The sequence below is a fragment of the Pygocentrus nattereri genome, chromosome 23 (assembly GCF_015220715.1).
Source record: "Pygocentrus nattereri isolate fPygNat1 chromosome 23, fPygNat1.pri, whole genome shotgun sequence".
NCBI classification, from domain to species: Eukaryota; Metazoa; Chordata; class Actinopteri; order Characiformes; family Serrasalmidae; genus Pygocentrus; species Pygocentrus nattereri.
Genome location: NC_051233.1, coordinates 8,975,117 through 9,001,116, shown reverse-complemented (window position 1 = coordinate 9,001,116; position 26,000 = coordinate 8,975,117). Strand labels below are relative to the sequence as shown.

General features: G+C 42.2%; 1 protein-coding gene across 3 annotated transcripts in view; it reads left to right on the top strand.

The window, feature by feature from the left end:
• mcc (MCC regulator of WNT signaling pathway) overlaps positions 1 to 26,000 on the top strand; it is a 185,819-nt gene that overhangs the window by 74,340 nt on the left and 85,479 nt on the right. For all 3 annotated transcript variants that reach the window (XM_017702946.2, XM_017702949.2, XM_017702948.2), the window contains one exon: positions 18,851 to 18,993. In XM_017702946.2, coding sequence (XP_017558435.1) covers positions 18,851 to 18,993 — 143 coding nt within the window. The remainder of the gene's footprint in view (positions 1 to 18,850; positions 18,994 to 26,000) is intronic.

Below are 26,000 nucleotides of genomic sequence, written 5' to 3'. Positions count from 1 at the left end.
AATGCATAATAAATATGGCTATAAAGTATACTTCAGTGTAGTTCACTTTTATAAATATTTATAGGCATGTTTATAAATATATATATTTATATGTCTTATGAATGCATCACATGTTATAAATGTGTTCATAGATGCTTCCAAACGTAACGTTCATAGAAAGTGTTACCATATATATATAATATATGTAGCTCCCAACCAATTTTTGTCAGCAGATTTACCTGATAGTTTGAAGAGGGAAGGAAATGGTCCATATTGACACTAGTTAGCCTAATAACTCACTCACCAAGATCGCCGCCCTGCTGGACAGTCTGATGAGATTTCATTAATCTGCACATGGAGACCTACTAGCCAGCTTCTGTATTTTAAATGAAGATCTTTAACTTATTAAACTATTGCCTTGAGCTAATGTGATGAAAGGAGTTACACAAGGAAACATTCAGACCACAAGTATTGATTAATATGGGAAGCATCAGTGACCACGTTCAGACGGAGTAACATGTTAACATGTGCCGTCTGCTTTAAAGGTTTAATTATTCTTTTGCCTTGGTTTGCTGTGGAACTGAGAGCTTGAACATAACTCCAGCTAGGCTAGACTAAAAAGTAGAAGCTGCTTATCTAGTCCTGATCAGCCGTAAACTCGGAGTACCATTGTACAGTTTGCGCAAAAGTTTGGGTACACCTGGTCACATGACGTTTTGTCAATTTTCTTTTTTCCCCAGTATATTCAGCAAATACTTAGAAATTGTGCACCGTGTTTTGAAATATGCCATATATAAGGTTCATTAAAGTTCATAAAGGTCCAATTAGAGGTACTTTCCTCAAGCAAAGGTCCAGAATATCATAATGTCTAACTTGCATCATGATTCAGTGCCATATACTGTTTACTGAAGTAAGCTAGTAGGAATATCAACATCCTACACAATCAACAACTGAATCTCAAATCAAATAAAGTCCAGTTCAGTCATATTTCAACAATATTTATTGCCAGTTTTCTCTTTTAGATCACATCATGTGAAATAACTTCCCTCTCACTCACTTTCTTCTCCGACACCTCGTCGCCCTGTGTGTGCGTCTCTCACTAGAGTCTCAGTGCTCATCGTAGTGCACAGATCTGATTGGCTGAGTAGAGTCATGTGTGATATTTAGGGGGCAGTCATGGGCTGAAGGTTAGGGAACTAGCCCTGTGACTGAAAGGTTGCCGGTTCGATCCCCAGCGCCGACAGTCTATGACTGAGGTGTCCTTGAGCAAGACACCTAACCCCCAATTGCTCCCCGGGCGCCGTGGATAGGGCTGCCCACTGCTCTGGGTAAGTGTGCTCACTGCCCCCTAGTGTGTGTATTCACTAGTGTGTATGTGGTGTGGGTTAAATGTGGAGGTGGAATTTCCCGGTTTGTGGGGATTGCTTGCGATTGGTCTGAGTGTCTCTTGGGCCGCTAAAGATACCGTAATGACTAGAAGTGATGCACCGATTAAAACAGGACCACCACGTCGAATTTAAATAATTCTCCGTAGTTTATCGGTTGTAGGTCCAGGTCTGCTTAGGTCAGCGTCTGGGTCTGCACTCAGACCACGGTCCACCTATTAGTGACCTCTGCTTTGGAGGACATGCTAGATTATTTGCGATTAGAAAATGAACAAAACGTGTCATTTGAACAAGAGCGCTCAAAGTTTTGCACAAGACTGGGCCTGTGATCTTCTGGACCTGATTTTGAGATCCCCCATGGGACTTAATCAACATGTCCGTCAGTGTCCAGACAGGCAGAGGTCATTAGGAATGCACCGACTGTAGCCGTTATCGACTACTCAGAGGTCGAACTGGTGACCCTTTTCAGGCCCGCATGTACAAATACGTATACAGAGTAACAGTGTATAGGACCACAGAGTGTATTGCTGTCATTCTTGGACACCAAGAGCAGTAAATTAGCAAATAGCACTGCAAGGCTGAATATGAACAAGCAGCTAATTCATGTTCAGCAGCCTTGAGTTGGCACAAGGAAAAAAAGCTTGAAAAATAAGAAAGATTACCTTGTTCTCATGACAAGTTCTCTGGTGGGCTCAAAACAAAGCGTGACATTTATAAACGGACTCAGTTCAGGCTTCGCACGGAGGCTGTGTGCTCGCGCAATTGTGTTCCTACACTGTGTGATTGAAGTCCCATTAAAATGTTGTAAAAGCTCGGATTTCTGCGAATTTTCCCACCTCATGACTCATCCAAATGCAGCACTGCCTGTTTGAAGAGGCAGTTTTTGTTAGATGTGGTGGGTGTAGAGCGACTGCCAGTATTGCAGCCCTTCTCCATAATTTGGACTGGGCTTGCGTTTAAAAAGTTGTGTTCATACTTCATGCTTTTGAAATATGGCCACTTAAAACAACAGTGCGGCCAAAACTCATAATTTTCCTTTTTACATCACATCCAAGACCTGATCGGTGTAATACGTTTGCCTCTTTGTTGTTTTGCAATGGAATTAAAGCTAGTGTAGCTAATAAGTAATGGGAGCTGAAGCAAACAACGTGGTGCAGACCAGAGCTGGACTGGGGACTAAATCTATCTGTGGACTTTTGTCTAGACTAGCCTACTATAACCACACTGCAATCATAGTCACAGTGAGTGGATATGTATTTTCGAGCAACACTAAGCATAATTTATCTCTGCAGCTTGGCTGAGAACTTTAGTGACCGCTACAGGGAGATTCTCTCGAAAGAGGCCCTGAATCTTCTGTTGTAACTGAAGCAATCTGAACCTAAAAAAATGCTGTGTACCTTGACGTATGTGTAATCAGTTGAATTATGTGCAGTGCTGGAAGGGATCTCCTATCATATTGAGGGGAAATAGCAGCAATTTCACGTTGGATGTTCTCCTTCAAATCTTCTGCAGTGCTAGGCTCTTTTCCTTCGAGCATACCCAAGAAGAACGAAGTCTGGTGGTGTCATATCCAGTGACCATGGCAGCCAAAGCTCTTTGAAATCTTGCTGGAAGTAACCTTTTATTAACTCACAATCATCCAGCTGATTAATGAACCGTTGAAAAATGTCCAGGTACACGTCGGTGTTCAGTGCGGTGTTAAAGAAAATGGGGCCTATGATGCGCAACCTCATTGCTCAATGCAGTCCTGAGGAACACATGTTGTTTCGTTCAGATCGCTTCATCCTAGTGAGAGTTATTATTATTCGGGACCTCTTTCGAGTGATTCTCCCAGTAGTTAGCTAGCTAGTTAATCAGCCAGTGTTTGTGTTATTTTAACCATCTATAGGCTTAGTATAGAAGTAGCTAACTCACCCCTTTCGCACGTTGGCCCTGGGGTTATTTGTTCTGATAAACAAAGAAGTTGTGTATTTTTCATTTCTTCATTTCTTTGCATCAGGTTTGCAAAGGTGCAGTTCACTCTTGTTCTGCCTTCACTGTGCGTCTGCGTACACAGCTATGCAGACAGCTTAACACTCTTCCTTAAGTGACCAAGACACGTGGTGGAGTCTTTAAGTGTTTTAATGGAAGCGGTGTAAAACTAGGAAAAAAATAAAAACCAGGAAACATGACTTTCAGTTCCAACATATAAATAAATGAACCACTTATCATGTAAAGCAAAAGATATCAACTGAATTGGCTGTGGGGTTGTTACAATACACTACAGTCAAGTTGAGGTATCACAAACACCAAAACACAGAAGCTAACAGTGGCTGACTAGCATAAATCCACAGATCAAACTATGCTATAAAACAAAAACATCTAGCAAACAGAAGGCACAAAGAGTCTACAAAAAAGGTCCAATTAACTAAATACTCACAGATAATGCCTGAACAACAAGAAATAAAGATTGAGTTTTGACTGCTGCTTGCAAGCTCCTCCATGTTGCTCAGAATGCTGCAAAGTGTCACTGCAGGAACTGCACCACTAGGGGGGCAGTACCAATGCTAAGCATGAGTCAGAACACTCCCCACCTGGCATCTTTCAAGATGCCAAACGGTCATAACAAATGTGATCATGCATGTCACTTATTCACATCCTCAGACAGCAGAAGGATGACTTCAGAGATAGGCCTCAAGAACTGTTTGTGTGTGCCATCCTTACTTATCTTCACTTCAACTTTTCTGATCTTCTTATCAGCACTGGGAAAGGTTTTAATGATCAAGCCAACCGGCCAGTCATGTCTCTTAGCTTGATTGTCCTTTAACAGGACGATGTCTCCTTCTTTCAGGTCACGTTTGTCATTTCTCCATTTGCGGCGATCTTGGAGAACAATAGCGTATTCCTTTCTCCATCGCTCCCAGAATGTATTGGCCAAACATTGCACTTGCCGCCACTGACGTCTGAAGAGATCACTGTTGTCAAAGTGTCCTGGAGGTATGGGGGGTGTGCCAATCTTCTGGGTAAGGAGCATGTTTGGAGTGAGAATAAGTGGCTGATCAGGATCTGTAGACACTGAGGTGAGTGGTCTAGAATTAACTATGGCAGTGACCTCAGCCATGAATGTCACCAGAACTTCGTAAGTAAGCCTTGTTGAGCCAAGTTGGAGAAGCATTGCATCGAGAATGCGACGTGCTATGCCAATCATCCGTTCCCAGCTACCACCCATATGTGAAGAATGTGGAGGGTTGAAGATCCACCTGCACCCCTGATCTGTCAGAAAGCTCTCAACTTCCTTGCTGTTGCAGCCATCAGCTGTGATTTGGAGTTCTTTGCAGGCTCCCACAAAATTGGACCCACAGTCAGATCTTAATTGCTTTGCTGCTCCTCGGATAGCAAAGAAACGTCTGAGAGCGTTAATGAAACTGGAAGCCTCCATTGTTTCAACAACCTCGATGTGGATGGCTCGTGTACTCATACAAGTGAAAATGGCGGCCCAGCATTTTCTGTTCGCATGGCCTCCACGTGTTCTTCTGGAAACAATGGACCATGGGCCAAATACATCCAGTCCTACATAGGTGAAAGGAGGTTCTGTGCTTAAACGGTCAATAGGCAGGTCTCCCATTTTTTGTTCTTGAGTTTTGCCACGTAGCTTGCGACAGGTTACACAGTTATATATTACATTACTGATGGCTCGTTTTCCACCAACAATCCAAAATCCAGCTGTTCTTATGGATCCCTCAGTAAAATGCCGGCCTTGATGGTGGACTTTTTGGTGGTAGTGTCTGATGAACAATTTGGTTACATGGTGTCTGCCTGGAACGATCACTGGGTGCATCTGGTCTTGTGTGAACTGTGATCTATGGAGTCTTCCTCCAACTCTAAGAACTCCTTGTGAATCAACAAAGGGGCAGAGTTTCGCAAGGGAGCTGTGTTTCTGAATGAGGCTTCCTCTTTTGATGCATTCAATCTCATCTGCAAAAACCTCTTTCTGAACTGTGCATATGATACTTGCTTTTGCTTGTTCAAGTTCTTTGAGGAGGGGCTTATTGCACACATGCCAGCCGTGGCAGGAGCTGTCATTTGCTGCTTCTGTGAAGGACTGTGCAATGTGCAAGAGGCGAGCAAGAGCTCTTGTGAGTGCCTTCCAACTTGAAAAACGTTCAAACCGAGCACTGCCAAGCTGACTCTCTACCATTCGTGTAGCCTTTACTGTGACCTCTGGACGTATCTCTGTGTCTGATGTGGGATCAACAAGAGGGAACGTAGGCTGGCTTGATGTACTCTGTTGTACTTCACTCAGAAAAGCAGGGCCAGTGAGCCAGGAAGAAAGGGCAAGCTGTTTCGCAGAAAGTGGTCTTGTGGCATGGTCAGCTGGATTTAAGCTGGTGGGCACGTAGTTCCATTGGTTTGCTTGTGTTGAACGCCTAATTCGATGCACTCGGTTGTGAACATAAACATAGAATCGCCTGGATTCATTAAAAATGTAGCCAAGCACAACCTTACTATCAGTGAAGAATTTCATGTCATCTATTGGAGTGTCTAGTTCCTCTGTGATGATTTCTGCAATCTCCACTGCAAGCACAGCCGCACATAGTTCAAGCCTTGGTATGGTAAGTTCAGGTTTGGGAGCTAGCTTGGCTTTTCCAAAGATGAATCCCACATGGCTTTTTTCTTCAGCATCAGTGACTTTAAGATACGCAACAGCGCCAATAGCTTTGCTTGATGCATCACAGAACACGCAAACTTCTTTCTTCTGAGCTGCAGAGACTGGCAGTGTTGTGTAGAGCCTAGGAATTTTCAACTCTTCTAGGTCTTTGAGGGATTTGGTCCACTGCTGCCATTCTGCGTACTTCTCTGTAGGTAATGGTGCATCCCATTCGTGAGTGTCAGATGTGAGCTCTCTGAGGATTAAGCGACCTTGGACACTGACAGGTGCAGCAAAGCCAAGAGGATCGAATAGGCTGTTAATTGTTGATAACACCGCACGACGTGTGAATGGCTTATTATCAACAGTCACTTCAAATGTGAATGTGTCTGTCAAAATGTCCCACCTAAGACCCAGGCTCCGCTGCATGGGAGGAAGGTCATGCCCAACATCAAGGTCCTGTAGGCCTTTAGCCAAGTCTTCACCTGAAAATGCCCTCATGACATCAAGGCTATTGGATACAATTTTGTGAAGTCTGATGTTGGATTGAGCCAGCATGTCTTTCGCTTTGCTGAGTACAGTGATGGCTTCTTCTGCACATGGAAAAGATTTCAAACCATCGTCAACATAGAAGTGCCTCTCTATGAACTGTCTCACTTCAGCGCCAAAGGTCTTTTCTCCCTCTATAGCTGACCGCTTAAGGCCGTACATGGCCACTGCTGGGGAGGGACAATTTCCAAACACATGAACTTTCATGCGGTACTCTACCACATCACTGTCAAGGTCGTGACCATGAAACCATAGGAAACGGAGGAAGTCACGATGATCTGCTCTGACCAGGAAACTGTAATACATCTGTTCAACATCAGCCATCACAGCAACAGGTTCTTTCCGGAAGCGAATGAGAACCCCATGCAAACTGTTATTCAAATCGGGGCCCTGTAAGAGCACATCATTGAGTGAGACGCCACCACATTTTGCACTTGAGTCAAACACAATTCTGATTTGTCCTGGTTTCTGGGGGTGGTAAACCCCAAAGCTAGGCAGATACCAGCACTCCGTGTTGCTTTCCAAAGGAGGGGCAGGTTCAGCATGCCCATTGATGAAGATCTTTTCCATAAAAGCTACAAAATGATCTTTCATTTCTTGTTTCTTTTGCAGGGTGCGACGAAGTGACATAAGCCGAGTGAGGGCTTGATCCCGGTTGTTTGGTAGGCGTTGCCTGGGAACACGAAATGGTAGAGGTGCCACCCAACTGTTTGTCTCATCTTTAACAAACTCCTTGTTCATGATGTGGAGGAATTTTTCATCCTCAATGGAAAGAGCGAGTTTGTTGCTGTCCTCTGAACAGTTGAAGAACTGTCTCTCTGGGTTCTCTTTCATTGGTGTGTATGTAGGCAAGACTTTGGGGCATGTCTGCTGCTCATGTGCCAATTTCTCTTTCACAGAGATGCTGTTCTCACACGGAGTAAGATAGCTGTGACGTCCATTCTCTAAGATGTTAGTTTTGAAGACATTCACAATAGGTCTATGAGCACCACCTAAGCAGACATCACCGATAATGACCCATCCTAAATCCAGGTGCTGGGCATAGGGAGCATTATGTTTCCCGTTACGTTGGCTTCGAACTTTGTGCACGCGGATGATGTCTCGCCCCAGTAATAGAAGAATTTCAGCAGAAGGGTCGAGAGGTGGAATCTTATTGGAAATCTCCCTGAGATGAGGGTGGCTGTGTGCAGCTTCTGGTGTAGGAATTTCCTCTCTGTTATTTGGAATTTGGTTGCACTCAATGAGGGTAGGAAGTCGCAGGTGAACATTCCCGTCAGCTGACTCTACCATGAAGCCCACAGCGCGCCTCCCAGCTGTGTCTACTGTGCCAGAGCACGTTTTGAGAGCATAGGGGAAACTGTTGCTGTGTACATTGAAAATGTCAAAGAATGCAGACCTTGCCAATGATACATTGCTCTGATCATCCAATATGACATACATCTTGACCTTCTTTTCTGGATGCCCTTCTGGATAAACATGCACTAGGCATATTTTAGAACAAGATTTGCCTTGGAACCCCTGTCCACAGACTTCTGTGCATGTAGAAGTTAGAATAGCTGAATCATGCTCATGATGCTCCCCACCATGGTCTACAGGAGGTGTGTCAGATTCCTTATTGACCCAAGGTGCAGGGCCTGCGTGGAGAGCAGAAACATGACGATTGCTATCACACTCTGAACAGTGAATGACTGCTTTGCACTCTTTTGCCTGATGTGCAGTGGAAGCACAGCATTTGAAACATACAAAGTGCTCCTTCAGGAAAGTCATACGTTCCTCAAGTGGCTTTTCCCTGAAACCCCTGCACTTCCTGAGGGAATGAGGTTTCTTGTGCATAGGACATTCCTTTTCAGGATCTATTACAGGTCTCTTAGACACAGAGGAGGATGACTGCTGTTCAACCTTTGTTTTGTTAACTGTGACAGGATCTCTCCAGCGTTTTGATTGAACTTTATCACTGCGAAGGGGCACTGTGTTGGGCGTTGGAAGGCTGAAGCTTGGGTCCGTCCTCATTTCTGCATTGCAACGCACAAAATCCACAAAATAGGAAAAGGGTGGATATGGTACATCATACTCTCTTTTGTACCTAAACCCCTGACTCATCCATTGCTCTTGGAGGTTGTAAGGTAGTTTCTCAACAATAGGGTTAATCCCTCTGGCTGTGTCAAGAAAGCTGAGCCCTGGTAAGTAACCCTCGCATTTTGCTGCTTCGATTTCGAGGAGCAGATCTGCAAGCTCTTGAAGCTGGAGGTAATTTTTATGTGCAACTCTTGGAAACTTCTCGAGTCTTGAAAAGAGAGAACCTTCGATGGCTTCTGGAGAGCCATAACACCGGTCAAGTCTCTGCCACACCATATACAGGCCTGTGTCAGGTTGATTGATGTGAACTGCTCTCATTCTTTTAGCATGCTGCAGTGCCTCACCGCTTAACCACTTTATGAGAAGATCAAGCTGCTCACTTGATTTAAGGTCAAGCCCTTCAGTAGCATTGAGAAAGCTAGATTTCCATGACAAGTAATTAGCAGGCTGATTGTCAAATGTTTTCAAACCTGCTGTGACTAAATCTCGACGAGCTAGGTAAATAGCTAAATCTGACACATTGGAAGACTTGGGCTGGATGTTGTGACTAGGCTGTCTCCTTTTACTGGCATCACTGTAATACTGTGGATGCTTCGGAGGACTAAGAGTGGTGTCACTAAAGTTTAGCTGGGTATTAGATTGTGGCCTTTGCTTCTGTTGAGGTTGAGAAGCTATGCCCCCTGGTGTTGGCAAGCCTTTATTGGCACTCTGATCTTCGGGGTTTATAGTATTAACATGCTGTGACACTGATGTGACGGTTTCTACATTTACAGTACTTGGCTGAGTAGGGTGGTGAACTTGCTGAGGAGCAAAGTGAGTCTGGATATATTCACTGGTGCGCCCAAGTGACTGACGATGTGATGTACACTGGCTGACTTTACTACAGTGCTCATTGATTTCTACATCTGTAGCTGCTTCAAGTACTTGAGCTTCCGCTGATGCTGCCTCAGCTTCACACTCCTCCTTAAGAGCATTGAGTGTTGCTTCTATACGTGCTTTCTCTATGGATGCATTTGCATCAATCTGGGCCTGTTCCACTTTCATGGCTATTTCACGCTTAGCATATACAGCTCGTGTGCGTGCTGCTTCAGCCTTGGCTCTAGCACGAGCTGCAGCAGCACTGACTGAGGACTTACTTGAGCGTCGTGAAGAGGAGGAAGATGAAGAGCACTCAGACCGTACTTCCAGTCCATGAAGATCAGGGTCACCAGCTTTTGTCTCTGCCATTGTTGTTGTTGATGCAAGCAGTTGTGTCTCCAGTCCAATCTTTAGATGAAGCTATCTTTTTACTGTTCTGCCTTCACTGTGCGTCTGCGTACACAGCTATGCAGACAGCTTAACACTCTTCCTTAAGTGACCAAGACACGTGGTGGAGTCTTTAAGTGTTTTAATGGAAGCGGTGTAAAACTAGGAAAAAAATAAAAACCAGGAAACATGACTTTCAGTTCCAACATATAAATAAATGAACCACTTATCATGTAAAGCAAAAGATATCAACTGAATTGGCTGTGGGGTTGTTACAATACACTACAGTCAAGTTGAGGTATCACAAACACCAAAACACAGAAGCTAACAGTGGCTGACTAGCATAAATCCACAGATCAAACTATGCTATAAAACAAAAACATCTAGCAAACAGAAGGCACAAAGAGTCTACAAAAAAGGTCCAATTAACTAAATACTCACAGATAATGCCTGAACAACAAGAAATAAAGATTGAGTTTTGACTGCTGCTTGCAAGCTCCTCCATGTTGCTCAGAATGCTGCAAAGTGTCACTGCAGGAACTGCACCACTAGGGGGGCAGTACCAATGCTAAGCATGAGTCAGAACAACTCTCAAAAATAAAGGTACGAAACTGGGGCTGTACCTCACTAGGGCTGTACCTCTCTTGTCACTGGGGTGGTACCCTCAAGGGTACATCTCAGTATCTTTAGTTAAGGAACATAACTGTACCATAATACATTTCAGTCATATTTTCTCAGCTGCATCGTCTCCAGGCTTTTCATTTTGTTGTTCTGTTTTAAAACATTAGGATATGAAAAGGCACAAATGTATATTTTCCACTAAGAACTTATTTAAATTGGACCCTAAACCACCATTGTGCCTTTGAGGGAACATTGCATAGTTTGTATTTTAATGAATGAAAAATGAACCTTTATTTCTAACAGTGTATATGAATCTGGAGAACGGTTGTTGATATGTGAGCTCCCTTCAGTGCTCCTTCAGAAGCTCCACTCCAAAATTCATGGACGTGAATTCATTGCCCGAGATAAACGACTCTTTTGATCTTTGTGGCCTTGAACGTATTTGCAAATGTACAGATAAATACCAGGAAATAACATTAGATTGAACAATAATGAAGCAAGTGATGTAACTAGGGTTAGCTGGGTTGTGGGTTAGCAAACTGTCTCTTACGTTGATGCTGTGAAACATTAGGACAAAACAGTACTGACCACAATGTGTTAAGGTTACCCACTTGTTGAGGAGGAGCGACCTCCTCATCCCTTTTCTTTAAAGGTGGAACAGGCAAGACCACATTTGGCACCGAAGCTGCTTCTTCGAATTTTCACGTTCCAGTTTAATTGGTGCACAATGCAGTGTAGGCGGTCACTGTCTGGGCTGTGAAGCAGAAAAAGAGATTACAGCACACAGAGGGAGTGTGACTGCATTCATCGCACATCATGCCATTTTCCTACTATATCTTTACAGTGAAAACAGCTTTATGTTTCTATTTTAATGTTTAAAATGTCAAATAAATAATCTTTAGGTAACCCTCTGTTTTTTTACCATGCACCCCGTCCTCCTTACACTTTATTTGAGTTTTTTTTTGTTGAGATAATAATAATAATAATCTGTATTTATATGACGTTACATACAATGGAGCAGTTCAAAGTCCTTTACATGGTATTAAAAGAAGGAGTAACATTCAAAATAAAAAAGAAAAGAAACAATAAAAACAGTAAAATCAGAGTTGACATAAAAAAATAAATCCTGTCGCAATGGACAAACTTGGAGACATTGTTATTTGTCATTATACGGGTTACACTCTGTTAAAATCAGGTTAACCACTTAAGATCTTACTTTTAAAATCAAAGAAAAGCTATTTTTTAAATATGTAAAGCACATCTTTGGAAATGGCTGTGGAAACAGCTTGCAGTCTAAAGTTTCTGGAGCACTGTTAACACGCCATGAATCTACACCAGAAGAAGCTCATGAAAACACATACATGCGCTAGCATCTATTAAAACAATAGGCGAAGTAGGTTTTAAAAGATATTGGGATTCTCAGAAAATGTCATATTCGTTATTTTCAGATGTTTCTCAGGGCTACTGGTAACCATGTTGAAGCCTTGAAACCATGAAGAACATTATGATTGTGCTTTAATAGAACAGACTAGCTTTTCCTTTTTAAAACACTATGATGGAGTCCATCTGTAAGCTGTAGTGTCTTTTGCCCGCAAAAGCATGATACTAGCACTAGACTGTGAAGTCATTGTTAACCGCCAAGACGTCCACTGCCATTGTCCCTTCAACCTCTGTCAGTTCACTTTATCGGTCAGTAGATCTTTATAATCATGAGGTTAATTCCTCAGAAAGAAAAAAAGGTCCCAGTGCTCTGCAGAGCACATCTAAAGCGGTCAGACATACAAGAGCCCTCGCACTTGACCTTGGACCTCTACACATAAGCTTTGTTTTTGACATTCTGTTATCTCTAAAAAGTACATTGAAGAGCTAAAAATGTAATAGCACCGTTGCTGTTACTTTTTAGCTACACCTTTTCAAACAAGTGAATTCAGCAACTTTAGTTGTGCACATACAAATTGTATAGTCTCCATAGAAAAGCACTGACCAAGGTCTAAGGTCATCATGGCCAGTACCATTGGAGTGGAGCTTCATCCAGAACCTTTGGGATGATTCAGAGTGATCCAGAGCTAATCATCCAACATCAGTAGCTGACCTCACTAATGCTCTTATGGCTGAATATCCTCACAGCTATGTTCCAACGTGTAGTTTAAAGCCTTCCCAGATGAGTCGAGGTTGTTAGGAGGGACTGACTCCCTATTCAGGAGAAATGTATGTCTTGTAACTAAAACTAAAAAACAAAGTTCTGACACCAAACATTTCTTATATCTTGGCTGGTCACCTTACATTTTGGGGACCTTGACCTTTTGCTGCTATACCTGAACTTGGAATGTAGGACTGGGAGGTGCTGGTTGGCCTCTTGGCTCTTTCTCTAAGACCTGGCCGAAGTCCCACATCGTTTGAGAGGAATACAGTGGTGTGTGTTGCCTCGAGCTTTTTTCGACTGTGCTGAGCACTCAATCACCGCACGCGCTCACTAGCTTTTGAATCTCCTCCAGCCATTCCTCTAACAAAGCATCCATTGTTGCCAGCTCAGGCACTGTTGAAAGTCAGCCATGTAGACTTAGAGCAGCCATTTACCATTTAGGAGCACACTGAATGCCCAGGCCGTGCTCGCAGAACTAAGTGTTACAATGTGGAGCAGGAAGCATAACAACACTGCTCAGAGAACTCAAGGCAACATGGTGCAGTAAGATTTCTGGGCTTCATTTTTGGTCACCAATGTTCATAAAGACAGGAAAGATTACCATTTCCGTTTCAATTGAACACACATCATGTCTCAACAAGCATTTAATACTTTTTTTCCTTCAGTTTACCTTTGGTTTGGTGTAGCAGGTAGCACTGCCACCCTCCACCCAGCTTCCCAAAGTTTGAGTCTCAGCTCAGGAAAGGGCTCTGATCCTTGGGCAAGATTCCTAATGCTACATAGGCTATCTCTGTAACATGCTTAAACTGTAATTCACTCTGGATGAACAGCTGTAAATGTAATATCGGCTAAGTTTCCCATTAAAAAAAAAAAGTCACAAATGGAGTTCCAGAATAACTGAAGTTTAGAGGGAGGACCAGGCCTTAAACCCTCATCCTTACAATGTAACATGTCAGGCTTCAGTCCTTGCAGGTCACAACACTGCAGATGTCAATACACTGCCTCATTAAACACACCTGATTCAGCTCTTTAGCTAATTAGCAAGGTCTTTATGAACTGAATTCAGAGAACTGAATGGGGGGATCTCTGCAGCAGTTGAGCCCAGAAGGTCCTCAGTTTGACATGCCTGACTTAATACCTATAAATGTTCGTCTCTCCCTTCAGTTTCCTGTGACATTGGGACACCCTACACCTAGATGTGAACATGCAAAACAGAGGGCTAAGGGGCAAGGGGTGAAATGGGATTGGGCCTTAGTCTGATATTCTAGACACTGGAAAGCCCTTGGGTTCACAGAGAGGCCTGTGTGTACCACCCAGTGAAGAGAGGGGCAAGTTGACCTTGAAAGGTAAAGCAGACTGGTGAAAACCGGTTGAAACTACTTTTTAGGAGTGAGCTCTTTGTACAATGGCTAAATTGATGCATGAAGAGATGCACCTATTAGAGAATGAGCTAATATCAAAATTTGAGAAGTAAGGTGGGGGGATATCAAATTTTCTCAGCACTTTTTTACAGGGTAGTAATTAGATTAAAATAAGAGACCCTTATTATTCCCATAATGGGGAAATTTTACCACCGTATTTAACACATCCGTGCAGTGAAACAGCACATTCACACTAGTAAAGACACAGACCAGGGGGCAGTGAGCACACTTGCCCGGAGCGATGGGCAGCCCAATCCGCAGAAACCGGGGAGCAGTTGGGGGTTGGGTGCCTTGCTCAGGGGCACCTCAGTCATTCTGGTTCTCTAACCTCCAGCCCACGACTGCACTGATAATAATAACAGTAATAGTAACAGTAATAACAGTAACTGCCCTAGTAATAATAACAGTAACAGTAATAACATCTTTTATACAGTACCAATTAACACACACTTGCACAAACTCATTTATGTTTTTGTGATCATAAAGACTTGAACGCTTAAAATTTCTGAAGTACTATTGGGATGGTATTAGTTTTTCAGTGGAAGGTTGTGTTATGCAGTTTTACCACATGGCATCAGGGTTATCTCTATGGAAATAAGGGTTATCTCTATGGGAGTCAGGGTTATCTCTGTGGGAGTCAGGGTTATCTCTCTGGGAGTCAGGGTTATCTCTATGGGAGTCAGGGTTATCTCTCTGGGAGTCAGGGTTATCTCTATGGGAATCAGGGTTATATCTCCAGAAATCAGGGTTATCTCTCTGGGAGTCAGGGTTATCTCTCTGGGAGTCAGGGTTATCTCTCTGGGAGTCAGGGTTATCTCTCTGGGAGTCAGGGTTATCTCTCTGGGAATCAGGGTTATCTCTATGGGAATCAGGGTTATCTCTCTGGGAGTCAGGGTTATCTCTCTGGGAATCAGGGTTATCTCTATGGGAATCAGGGTTATCTCTATGGGAATCAGGGTTATCTCTCTGGGAGTCAGGGTTATCTCTCTGGGAATCAGGGTTATCTCTATGGGAATCAGGGTTATCTCTATGGGAATCAGGGTTATCTCTATGGGAATCAGGGTTATATCTCCAGAAATCAGGGTTATCTCTGTGGGAGTCAGGGTTATCTCTATGGTTTGTTTTGTGAAAGGTAAAAGTCACCAGAATCTGTTCTGAGCCTGCGGTCCTTTAAACATTACTGTCAGATTGGACTTAAAGCATCTGAGAAACATCAGCGGTGATTACATTACTCCAGCTCCCCATGCAATCTTGGCAGAAAATCACACAAGTCAAATGTAAATAGTGACGTTGTTATCCATTAATGAATTTATAACCTAAACTGGAAAAAAAATAAATTCCTGAACACCAAATTCCTTTTCTGCAGTCTCAGCATACTGTATGTAGATCTTCTTCAGTCCTGTTCGAAAAGCCGCTCAGGTGGCTTCTCCTGAAGCTGCTTAACCCTCTACTGCATGCATTATGAGAGCAATTAAAAAAATGGAAGAAATACTCAATTAACTTTTCTTGCTTAAAATGGACCTGATTGTGTGTGCAGGGGTATTTGGGGTATGTTGCCCAGGAAGAAATGATATAGAGCCATGTTCCCTGAGGTGGTGAGACCTGGCTTGTGTCTGGCCAAATCCATTCCACTGTTGCACAATGTTGCTTCTAGGCAACTAAAATATTTCTGCAAATTCGCAAAACAAAAAAAGTGACACTGAGTGTTGAAAATGAGGTTTAGAAGTGCCCAATAAGAGACAATATGACCGAGTACATGTTTTTTATTGACTTAATCAAACTCTTCCCTTTATCGTTAACCCTGTCATTGTCTTAAAGTAAGAAAAATGGGTTTGTTGACCTGAGGCAACATTGTGCAATGGAGGGTTAGGAGAACATGTGTAGCTGCATGAAGCTACAGCTTGCAGCTCTGAAGAATCTGAATGAGATGATTTTGTTTGACTGTTTCCTTTGGTCTCTGCATAATTCCATATGTGTTCTTTCATAGCTTTTGAATCAGGATGAAACTTGAGGTTCCAAGGTTCATGGAGCTGTTTACTAAACAATCACAATCATACAGAATTGTTGTGAGGTCAGAGGTTTACACCCTTATGAACAAATGACCATGCCTTTGTTTTGTGCTCATGTTGAATCTCTCAGCTCTGGCCACGAGAACATACCAGTCTTCTTAGGTCATCGGAGGAAGGACACAACCATATGCACTCTGTTTTTCCCCAAGGCTGAGTAATTCCAAGCTCTGCTGGTTTTCTATGGCTCAGTTAGGTTACCTTATGCTGACATGGGGCAGACTTAGCTTAGTCTTAGGGATACTGCATGCTACATTGTCAGAGCTGCATATCAGAAAAAGTCATTTCTGTTTCAATTCCATTTCAGTCAGATCCGGAGAGTAGATCACATTTGGTTTTTGCACAAAGAATATAAGCTTAAACTCCAGCAACTGGCTTTATGCAGACTGCATGCCTGAGTCATCATACCTTTGCCTGATGTTTCTTCACACTCTCTGAGTTGTGTGTTAAATGTGTGAAGCAGGAATGACCACTGTCACAACACACCTGCAACATCATAAGCAGCTTTTTAGGGAATTAAATATATATTTGTTTGTTTTTCTAAGCACGTTTATAACATTTAAATATAAATATTTATTCAATTTTGTTGGCCAGTATAGAAAAAGCTGTTCAGGGAGTCCGGCCTGTTTTTCTAATAGCCTTACAGTGCACAGACATGTGCTTGCGATTGTAATATATGTAGCTATTGGTATATCTTGACATTTATTTTAGATGTTGCACAGTAATGAAGCATGAATTTGTGACTACTCATGTCTTTAATATTCAGGGAGGAAATGGGCCAGAACGCACTGGTAGTAAACGTCGAGATGGAACGGTGTTTTAGCTCAAACTTTGAAAACCTAGGTAACTATTTTTATAGAGAAATCCCACGTTCTTATTGAACTCTGTTCTAAAGTGTGAGCATGAAGCGAATCCCATTCATCCAAAGGAAAATCACGATGCTGCAGCAGGGTCCACCTACCGAGACGCTATGGTAACAACAGTTGGTAATAAAATACCTTTCTAGGTAAGTCAGTGTAAAGAGATTTTGTTCCAATTGATTTTAGAGCATTTCTATTGGTCCATTCATCATGAAATTTTTACACAGTGTAAAGAACAGCTGGTGTTTTTTAAAAAAAAAACTAAAAATAGACAAAAATGGAGATACATGATTTTCATTGGGGAGCAACCATATATAGGCCCAATTCCATTTCTTATTTTTACCCCTGCCCCTTTGTTTTCAAGAGTCACCTTGAAAAAATACTCACACTTGTTAGTTTCTTTGGTCTCTTGTGCAGACGTCTTGCCTCTGAGAAACATTTCGCCCTACCCCTCTATCTCAACATAAATTGGGACACCCTACCCCTAGGCGTGAATGGAGGGGTAGGGCTAAGTGGTAGGGGCAAGGGGTCAAATGGGATTATCCAATGTAATGAATATTACTTGTTGATTTGAGTGTTTATTCCTGAAGTTAGTCATACTCTCAGGATAAAACGTCCAATATCAGGTAGCATAATGACCGCTAACTAGCCTACTGATGTCAGCTATTAATTGCAAGCAAGGCGTTTAAAAATAAACATATCTAATGTTAACTGGACACGGAACATCCTTGACGGTTTGGATCACGTGATGAAAGAGGTAGTGTAGTATTTGTGATGCAATAGGAGTGTTTGATTCGCTTTCTAGACTGTTTATTGGATAATTATGAAGGTCCTTGAATGGAAAGGTCATTTTAAGGTGTTTATCAAAGTGAAATTGCAATAGATACAAAAAAACACCAAACAACTTTACTCAACATTTCTTATGACTATATCAAGTGGCATCAGCAGCCACCTAGAAACCTGCAGGTTAAGGCTAGTGAGATTTACACCTGCAGTTTGCATGATGCTTTTATTTGTTCGCTCCATCAGCTTCATAGCTCTAGTACAAAACTCAAAGAAGCAAAGCAAACATGCCTTGGCTGATGGGCTGCATTTGACATAATGGGACAAAGTGTGTGTATTTGATTTTTTGTTTGAAATATTTCATTTAAACACTAATGCTGAGTCTGAGTAGGTCTTTAGACACATGAACTGAATTAACCTCATGAGTTAAATTCATCTCCTGAATGGGTTTAATTGAAATCGACACTGACCCAACGTCCGCTTGTCCAAGTAACCTGTCCAATCAAAACGTGTCCTTTACGCGACGCGGATGCTCAGGGTTCATTTTTTAGTTGCAGAGTGCTCCTCCCGCAATATATCTGCGCTAGTTTTAGCTATCGGGTCGACATGAGATGAATTTAAATCCCAGAGGCACTCAATAGCTAATTTCACTCTTGTTAATGCTGCCATTAATCAGTGTACAGGCTGACAGGCCGCTATAGGGAGACAGTATGTTCAGTGTGCGTAGTTGAGAGAAGTGGACGTGGGTGGCCAGACGCTGGCTGCTGCTGCAATGAAGTGTTCGCCATGCTCATATATTTCATTACTCAGCCTATAACAGGAAGCGACAAGGCGAATTATTCAGAATTCAGCTCCCACCTACAGTGCGAGCAGTCTTTATGAATGAATTGGCGTGCGTACGCTTGCGTGTGTGTTTGTATGTCGGTGTGCGTATGTTTATGTCTCTGTGTGCTGTTTATCTATGCGTTCTGACGGGAAATGGTTTCTTGCTCCTGGTGAGTGCATACCCAGCATGCTTTTGTTTGCCTCTCACCTTGAGGGCATTGCTTGGTGCATTTTTGTATTATTAATCTCCCTCACTCTGTGTGTGTGCAGTGTGAGCAGTCGCATCTGCTGAGGGAGCATGAGGACGTTCAGGAGAGGACGACTCTGCGCTACGAGGAGAGAATCACCGAACTGCACAGCGTCATTGCCGAGCTCAATAAGAAGATAGACCTGCTCCAGGGAACCACCATCAGGTCTGTTCTCTCTCTCTCTCTCATGTTCGTTTGCATGTCTTGCTAAGACATGGGGTCACACGTTACTAGTTTATTAGATCCACCTACCATTTACATTTACGGCATTTGGCTGACGCTCTTATCCAGAGCAACTTACAATTTGATCGTTTTACATAGGTAGGCCAAGGCGGTGTTAGGAGTCTTGCCCAAGGACTCTTATTGGTATAGTGTAGGGTGTTCGCCCAGGTGGGGATTGAACTACAGTTTACGGTGTAGAAGGCAGAGGTGTTACCCACTACACTAGCCCAACCTACCATATATCTGCACTTTACAGTTACTTAGGCCCAATCCCATTTCTTCTTTTTATCCCTACCCCTTGTTTTTGAGTGTCACGCTAACCTCTTGGAACCAAGTTAGAAGGGGTAGTGGTTGAAATCGTGCACTATGAAACGGGACAAACCCTCAAATGAAAAACCAAAACAAAAAACATCGCTTCATTAACAGGCTACTAGTGGTGCTCTGTAGGCGACCCGGTCCGTCGTCAGTGATAGGAGAGGAAGGAAAAGTTCAGCAACCTGGGTCGCTGCTGGACTATAGTTACATTTAGGGCTTCAAAGAGGGTGGACAGTTATTTATTATCAACCACCGCTAATTCCTTGGTGATACGAAGCTGAAGCTATTCACCAGCTTCTTGTTCAGATTTACACGTTCTACCTTAAATGGTGCAGCACTCACATTCTGGCGCTTGAGGCATCAACACTGATGGACTATTTAAGGTGAAACGGGAAAGTTAGTTCGCTAAGTACTGAGACATTAGCATGCTTTTTATGCTTGTTATGAAGAAAATGACCTTTGTGGCTTTCTTTGGTCGTTCACGGTCGTTTGCTCTTGCCAGTTTTCCTTTTTTTTCCCTCATAACACTGTTTGGAGGGCCGTGTACCCCTAACACTTGCCCCTACCACTGATGTAGCTGATTGGCCAGGACATGTTTGTTGTCCAAATTTCATGTGTTTCATTTAACACTGGAGCTATAATGCAAACATTGCAAACCAACGCTAAAATAATCAATATATATTAATACATAATTACAATATTATAAATATAATAATCTCAGTAGTCAGCTAAATCTTCTCCCAAACCTCATACTGGTTTTCTGTAATGTTGCGCAGACTTGTCGATGAAGTTTAGCTATAAAAATAAACGAAACTTCACCAGGTACCTCAGTGCAGCTGGTAACAATTTTAGACAGCAGGTGTTGTGCCGAGTTCCACTTCCACTACAAAATCTGAGTTTCATTTAAGCGCATACTGTTACATGTAAGAGGCAGCAGAAATCATGAGCGTAATCTGTAGCGTTTATATTCATGGTGTACAAATTCAGCACAACAGTCTATAATGGCTGCCTGTAATCTTCAGTTACACAAACTTTACGTCATTTTTTTGTAGCTCAGAGAAAATCATAGTGTGTCCTAAAACACATCAACAAGTCTGTGCAGCATTAGTAAAAACCTGGATGCAGTTTGCAAGAGTTTAGAGATGTATTTGCAGACAAGATTTGGGTGACTATTGACTTCTAGTGTTTGTTAGCAACGTTAGCAGTGCAGCTCCAGTGCAAAAAGGGCACTGAACATGTCTTGTCTATTGACTACATTTGCGGTAATGTACATTTTTATGCAGTAAGCCATAAGAGGCCATGCTCTACAGTGATTTTCTCACAGGTAAGGAGTCTTGTAAAACATGATATTAGGCCTCTGGTGGCTAATTGTTTTTGTAAAACAGTAACAACATGCAATATGATAAAAGACATCTGGAATGATTAGAAAATTCTGTGATTTTTAGCCAAACCATTCTGTCAATATGCCAGCTGCACTGACATGGTGGCGTGTGCGGTGCATTTACTGGCCACTTTATTAGCAACCCCTTTATTATGGCACCACCTTGCTTAATGTACTGTTAGCAACTGTAGTCCATCTGTTGATGAAGGGTTTGTGTCGTCCAGTTTCTGACCACGGAGCTGCTCTTGGACGCTGATGTGTGTAAGAACTCCAGGAACGCTGTGTCTGATACACTGGCACCAGCACTACACACACTGCCATTTCTGTGACATGTAAGGCGATGAGTCTTGTGACCAAAATGAAAAAAATGAAGAATTTCTATATATGCATATATGCAAACGTTTGTTCGCCCCGTCAGTTTACATGTATTGTTGAATTTTGTAGTGAAAATACACCAACATCCTCTACAGAGAACACACTTCTACACATTGTGCACAATTACTGTTTATTTGTATTGGAAAAAACTGAAATGTGTCATTTGAAAAAGATGTGGCACATTTTCTATATTTTAACGTAACGTTTCATTTCACATATTTTATAAATAACTCAGCAGACAAATAGAAGTTCTGCACTAAAATTGCACAATAAATAGAAGTGGTGCACTAAAAAAAACCCTGTTGTTCCCTGTAAAGGATGTGTTATTTCATAGAATAATATTAGCATTCATTAGCCAATGGAACAGCATCTAGCAAGGCGGACCACCAGGGACCACTCCATAAGCATTAGCTTTGATTGTAGGTAACAAATTCTGACACATCTGATTTGTCTAATTACTTTAAACTCTCTCAGGTTTGTTAACATGAATAAAGAAGGCAAAAATATTTTCAAAGCAATTGGTCATTCAGGCCATAGGCGCTGCATTTTTTTGTGAACTCTTGTGGTCAGGGGGACCAGGCAAAAGGCTAAATCTACCCATGCCAATAGGTTAGCCGGACTGTCCGTGGTTTCACCACCTAGTCAGGATATTTTTGTTTAAAAGCAAACAAATACACACACCACATGGTCAGACACACATGCAGACACATGCCTCACTATCCCTCCCTTTCCTCACACACACATACCCCCCCCTTATCCTGCTAATCCATGCCCGGGGCTCACTGTGTGTGGTCAGGCAGAGAGCCATAGAGGTAGACAGACCACTCCCTCCAGCCTGCAGGCTGAGCGTTCACGGAGAGAGGAGACGGAGGGTCAGCTGCAGGTCTGCTGCTCAGGGAGCTCAGCCCAAAGCTTCAGTTTTAGACAGACTAGACGACCGGTTAGTCGACACAACAGCCACGTTCATCTCTGCTGATGATGCCCCAAAATAGGACGCAAAACTGCCAAAAATGCCAAATTTCAACTTGAAATCACCATAAAAAAGGAACATGTTGAAGACGTGTTAACAATTTCCACTCCCTGATTAAAATATTCTCCATGTAGCTGGAACTGTTTCCATGTCCCATTACGCTCATGCCTCTGAAAGCCTTGTCAGAGTTTCAGATAATTGGCTGTGATAAAATGCACAAACCTTACAGTGAGGTCCAGTGGAGCTTTGCCAGTTCTGCTTTCACCTCACGTCCACAAAGCTGTTTCCTCAAACATGCTGTCCTGTTGGGTGGGAGATATGGCAAAAAATTCTATCATGATAATTCAAGACATTTAAACCATACACAATACAAATCATGATGTGGAGCTTTTTTGAGCTTTCGAAAGGCATCTGAAATTTAATAAGTCATAACAGACTAAATAGAATCTACTACAATGATTTTTATTCAGTGTTTCACAAACATCACTGCACTAAATCCAATTATGTGTGGTTTGTAATGAAACGTAATTAGTCCGTTTAATTTATATTTCCTTTCTCAAATCCAAGGCTTTTGCTTTATGAAAAGATCAGAATATAACAAAATACATAATCACAGTAAATGAAACAACACGGAACACACACATGCACAACTCTACATTTCCAACAGCTAGAAAGGGGGATTACAATGACCACAGTACAGAGTCACTTAGCTAGCCTGAAAAGAATCTTTAGCCATGGGGAAAGTCTCACTCCACAACTATGGTGCATCACACAGGCAGCCAGCCTAGGAAACTTTGAAGGCCGAAAATGTCCTTAACCTCAAAGAGGAAGCATTTTTCTGCATTCACCACCAGTCCAGGCAGCCTCATAGCTGCGGTGCACCTTCAGCCAAGTGGCCAGTACAGGCAGCCACGCATCTGTGATGAAGCGTCACTTAGGCCACCAGCCCGAGAGGCCTCCTAGCCGCGGCATAGCTCTGCTCTCACAGTCGAACACTGCTGTCCAGGCAGCCCCACAGCTGCAGTGCAGCATCATCCAAGTGGCCAGTCCAGCAGCCACGTATCTATGATGTAGAGTCAATCAGGTCCCCAGTCCAGACAGTACACTGCCACTCAAGCAGCCTGTACAGACCGCATGTGTTGTCCAAACGGTCAACCCAAGAAACCTCTGAGTCACGGGCGAAAAATCACACTCGGCTGCTATCTTGGTGGAATGATGGCAGACTCTTCAGCCAGCAGGGAAGCATCAAAACATTCACACAAACAATACAAAACAGAACAAAAACATGTTGTATAGCGACAGCCGTATTGCGCCAGCTGAACTTATCACGATAACGATAAAATATTGTCATTGCTCACACCTAGTGAATTACCTAGATGAGGTTCTGTATAATTGGATGTAGTGCAGTCTGTAAAATGTTGAATACAAATTGCTTGATTCATAGTTTTTCATATTATTTATTGAAGGTGACACTATTGGCTCTTTTTGTTTGTTCCGGATTCTCAGTCCTCAGAAGAAAAAAAATTGTGTTACTTATTATGTCATAAACTGTCTCAAGAGGTTATGCTTTTGCCATATATATTGTTATATTTTTACCAAATCTCAACTAAAACTGGACATCTTACCCCATGTGTACACTCAAAACGGAGGGGTAAGGGCTAAGTGGTGGGGGCAAGGGGTGAAATGGGATTGGGTTGTAGTGAGGAGGAAGAAAAACATGCTGAAATATGGTTTATGCACGCTGCTGCGAGTCACCCTTTAAAACCGGAAATAGTACTTTAAAAGTCAAAGATGTTGGGTCAGATTGCTGTCGTGTGTCTTTAGGTATTCATGTCACACACAGGCTCTAAAAGAAGGCTTAGCCCAGTGTTAAGGACACAAATGCAAAATCAACATTAAACTGACGAAGATATGATGACAGTAGTAGATCCTCAGAAGACACGTCCTTCAAGTTTTCTTTGAATACACTTTGAACAGCAGAGTCATCCGCTCAGAGAAGGGGTAGAAATGTTTCTCACGTTGTGTGCATTTCCACATTTCCACCAAAGAGGTCGACATTTCCACCGTCAGGTCTCCATTACCGTTGGCTGACCCTTCAGTTTTGCAGGTTTTGCCAAACAAATGGCAGAATCTACACAGCTTTCTATGTAATGTTAAGCAGTGGTGGACAAAGTACACAAATCATGTACCTGAGTTAAAGTAAAGATATCCAAGGTAAAAAATGACTCCAGTAAAAGTAAAAGTTCCTCTTTCCTCCCTTTAGACCTCCACTTGAGTAAAAGTACTAAAGTATTTGCCTTCAAATGTACTTAAGCATAAAGTAAAAGTACTAAAGTATTTGCCTTCAAATGTACTTAAGTATTGAAAGTAAAAGTACTAAAAGAGTAATTCTGGCTCTGATCTGGTCCTGTTATCATTTTTATAACCAGACTGGCTTCATGAACTCATTTCAGGTGAAAGTCTTCCAGCGTCTCTCTTGGTAAACCAGTCTTTTAATAGAACGTCATTAATTATTGACACTGATGTCTATTAAAATTATCATAAGCACAAAACACTGAAGGTAAACAGGTTCCATCAGGGAGAACCGAGTGGCTCTGAAATCACTTTTTACACACAAGCAAAGTTTCAGATTCAGATTTATTTACAACTTAGTTCCAAGTTTAAGTTGAATAAAAACCTGCTTTAAACTCAGGATCACAGATGAGCTCCTTTACTATGTTGATCTGTAGGCCTCTGTTCATAAACATAAACCAGCCCAAACTAATTTACTATAAAATGAAATGGTGTTTGTGTAAATTCAGAAAAAAGCCGCGTCAGTCACGACTGCATATGTGCACATATTTCTATACTGACGTTGAACCGTGTGCTGCACTGGGTCGGTATGACCAACAGGTCAAAACAAGCTCAACACAAAGTGACCGCTGCTCCTTGTTTGGTGTTCTTGCTTTGTGCTTCTTTCATTTTTACATGTTACATTTTTATAGTCACATGAACTGAAAGGAACGACAGATTTCTCAAAATGTAGTGGAGTGAAAGTAAAAAGTCGCCCATAATGGAAAAACTTCAGTACAGATACACAAAAAGCTACTTAAGTACAGTAATTAATTACATTTACTTCGTTACTATCCACTACTGGTTTTTGAAACGCTAAGTGTCCCCGAACAGGGGCAGTGTAGAGCAGCGTATCACAAAGTATTCCTTTGATGGCCAAACATGTTTCCAGCAGATAAACTGTCACGTCTTATTAATCATTCAGTTCAAACAGACGGTGCAAAATATTATCAGTGAATTGAGTCGCCCTGCTGACTTTCTCCAGCAGTGAAATTGGCATTGTGTTTTTAAAAGAACAGCTTTGCTGCACACATTGACATTTTCTCCGCGGAAGATGACAGCGTCTCCACATCCGTTATCTTCCTGTGCATGTATGTGCATACATTAGCATGTAAATTAAGAGAACTCTGCAAGAAATGTTACTTCACTTTAATTAGCGGAGCCTCTGGTGTGCACAACACGTGGTCAAGTCAAGGTGGACGCATATTTATTAGGGAGATGCCCGGGTCCAAATGAACAAGTGTGTGTTGCGAGTGGATGTGCATAGAATTGCATATTCATCAGTGAGTCATCACTGAGTAATGTGGTATAATTGGCTTTGAGGCTGTTACGCTCAGCGTTGAAATCATTCACCCAGTTTAATAGAAAAAAAAACATTTACACAAAAATCAGTCCTTTTTTCACGTTGTACATTAAAAGCCCATAATCCTTACAATAAATCTCTGTAGTTGGAACAAAGCCTCGTACTTCAAAAATGAGAACTTTAAAGGAGATGGAAAAAACCTACTTTACCTTCAGATTTTTTTGGGGTCATTTCTTTTAGTCCCTTCATCATGAAATTTACACACAGTCTAACAG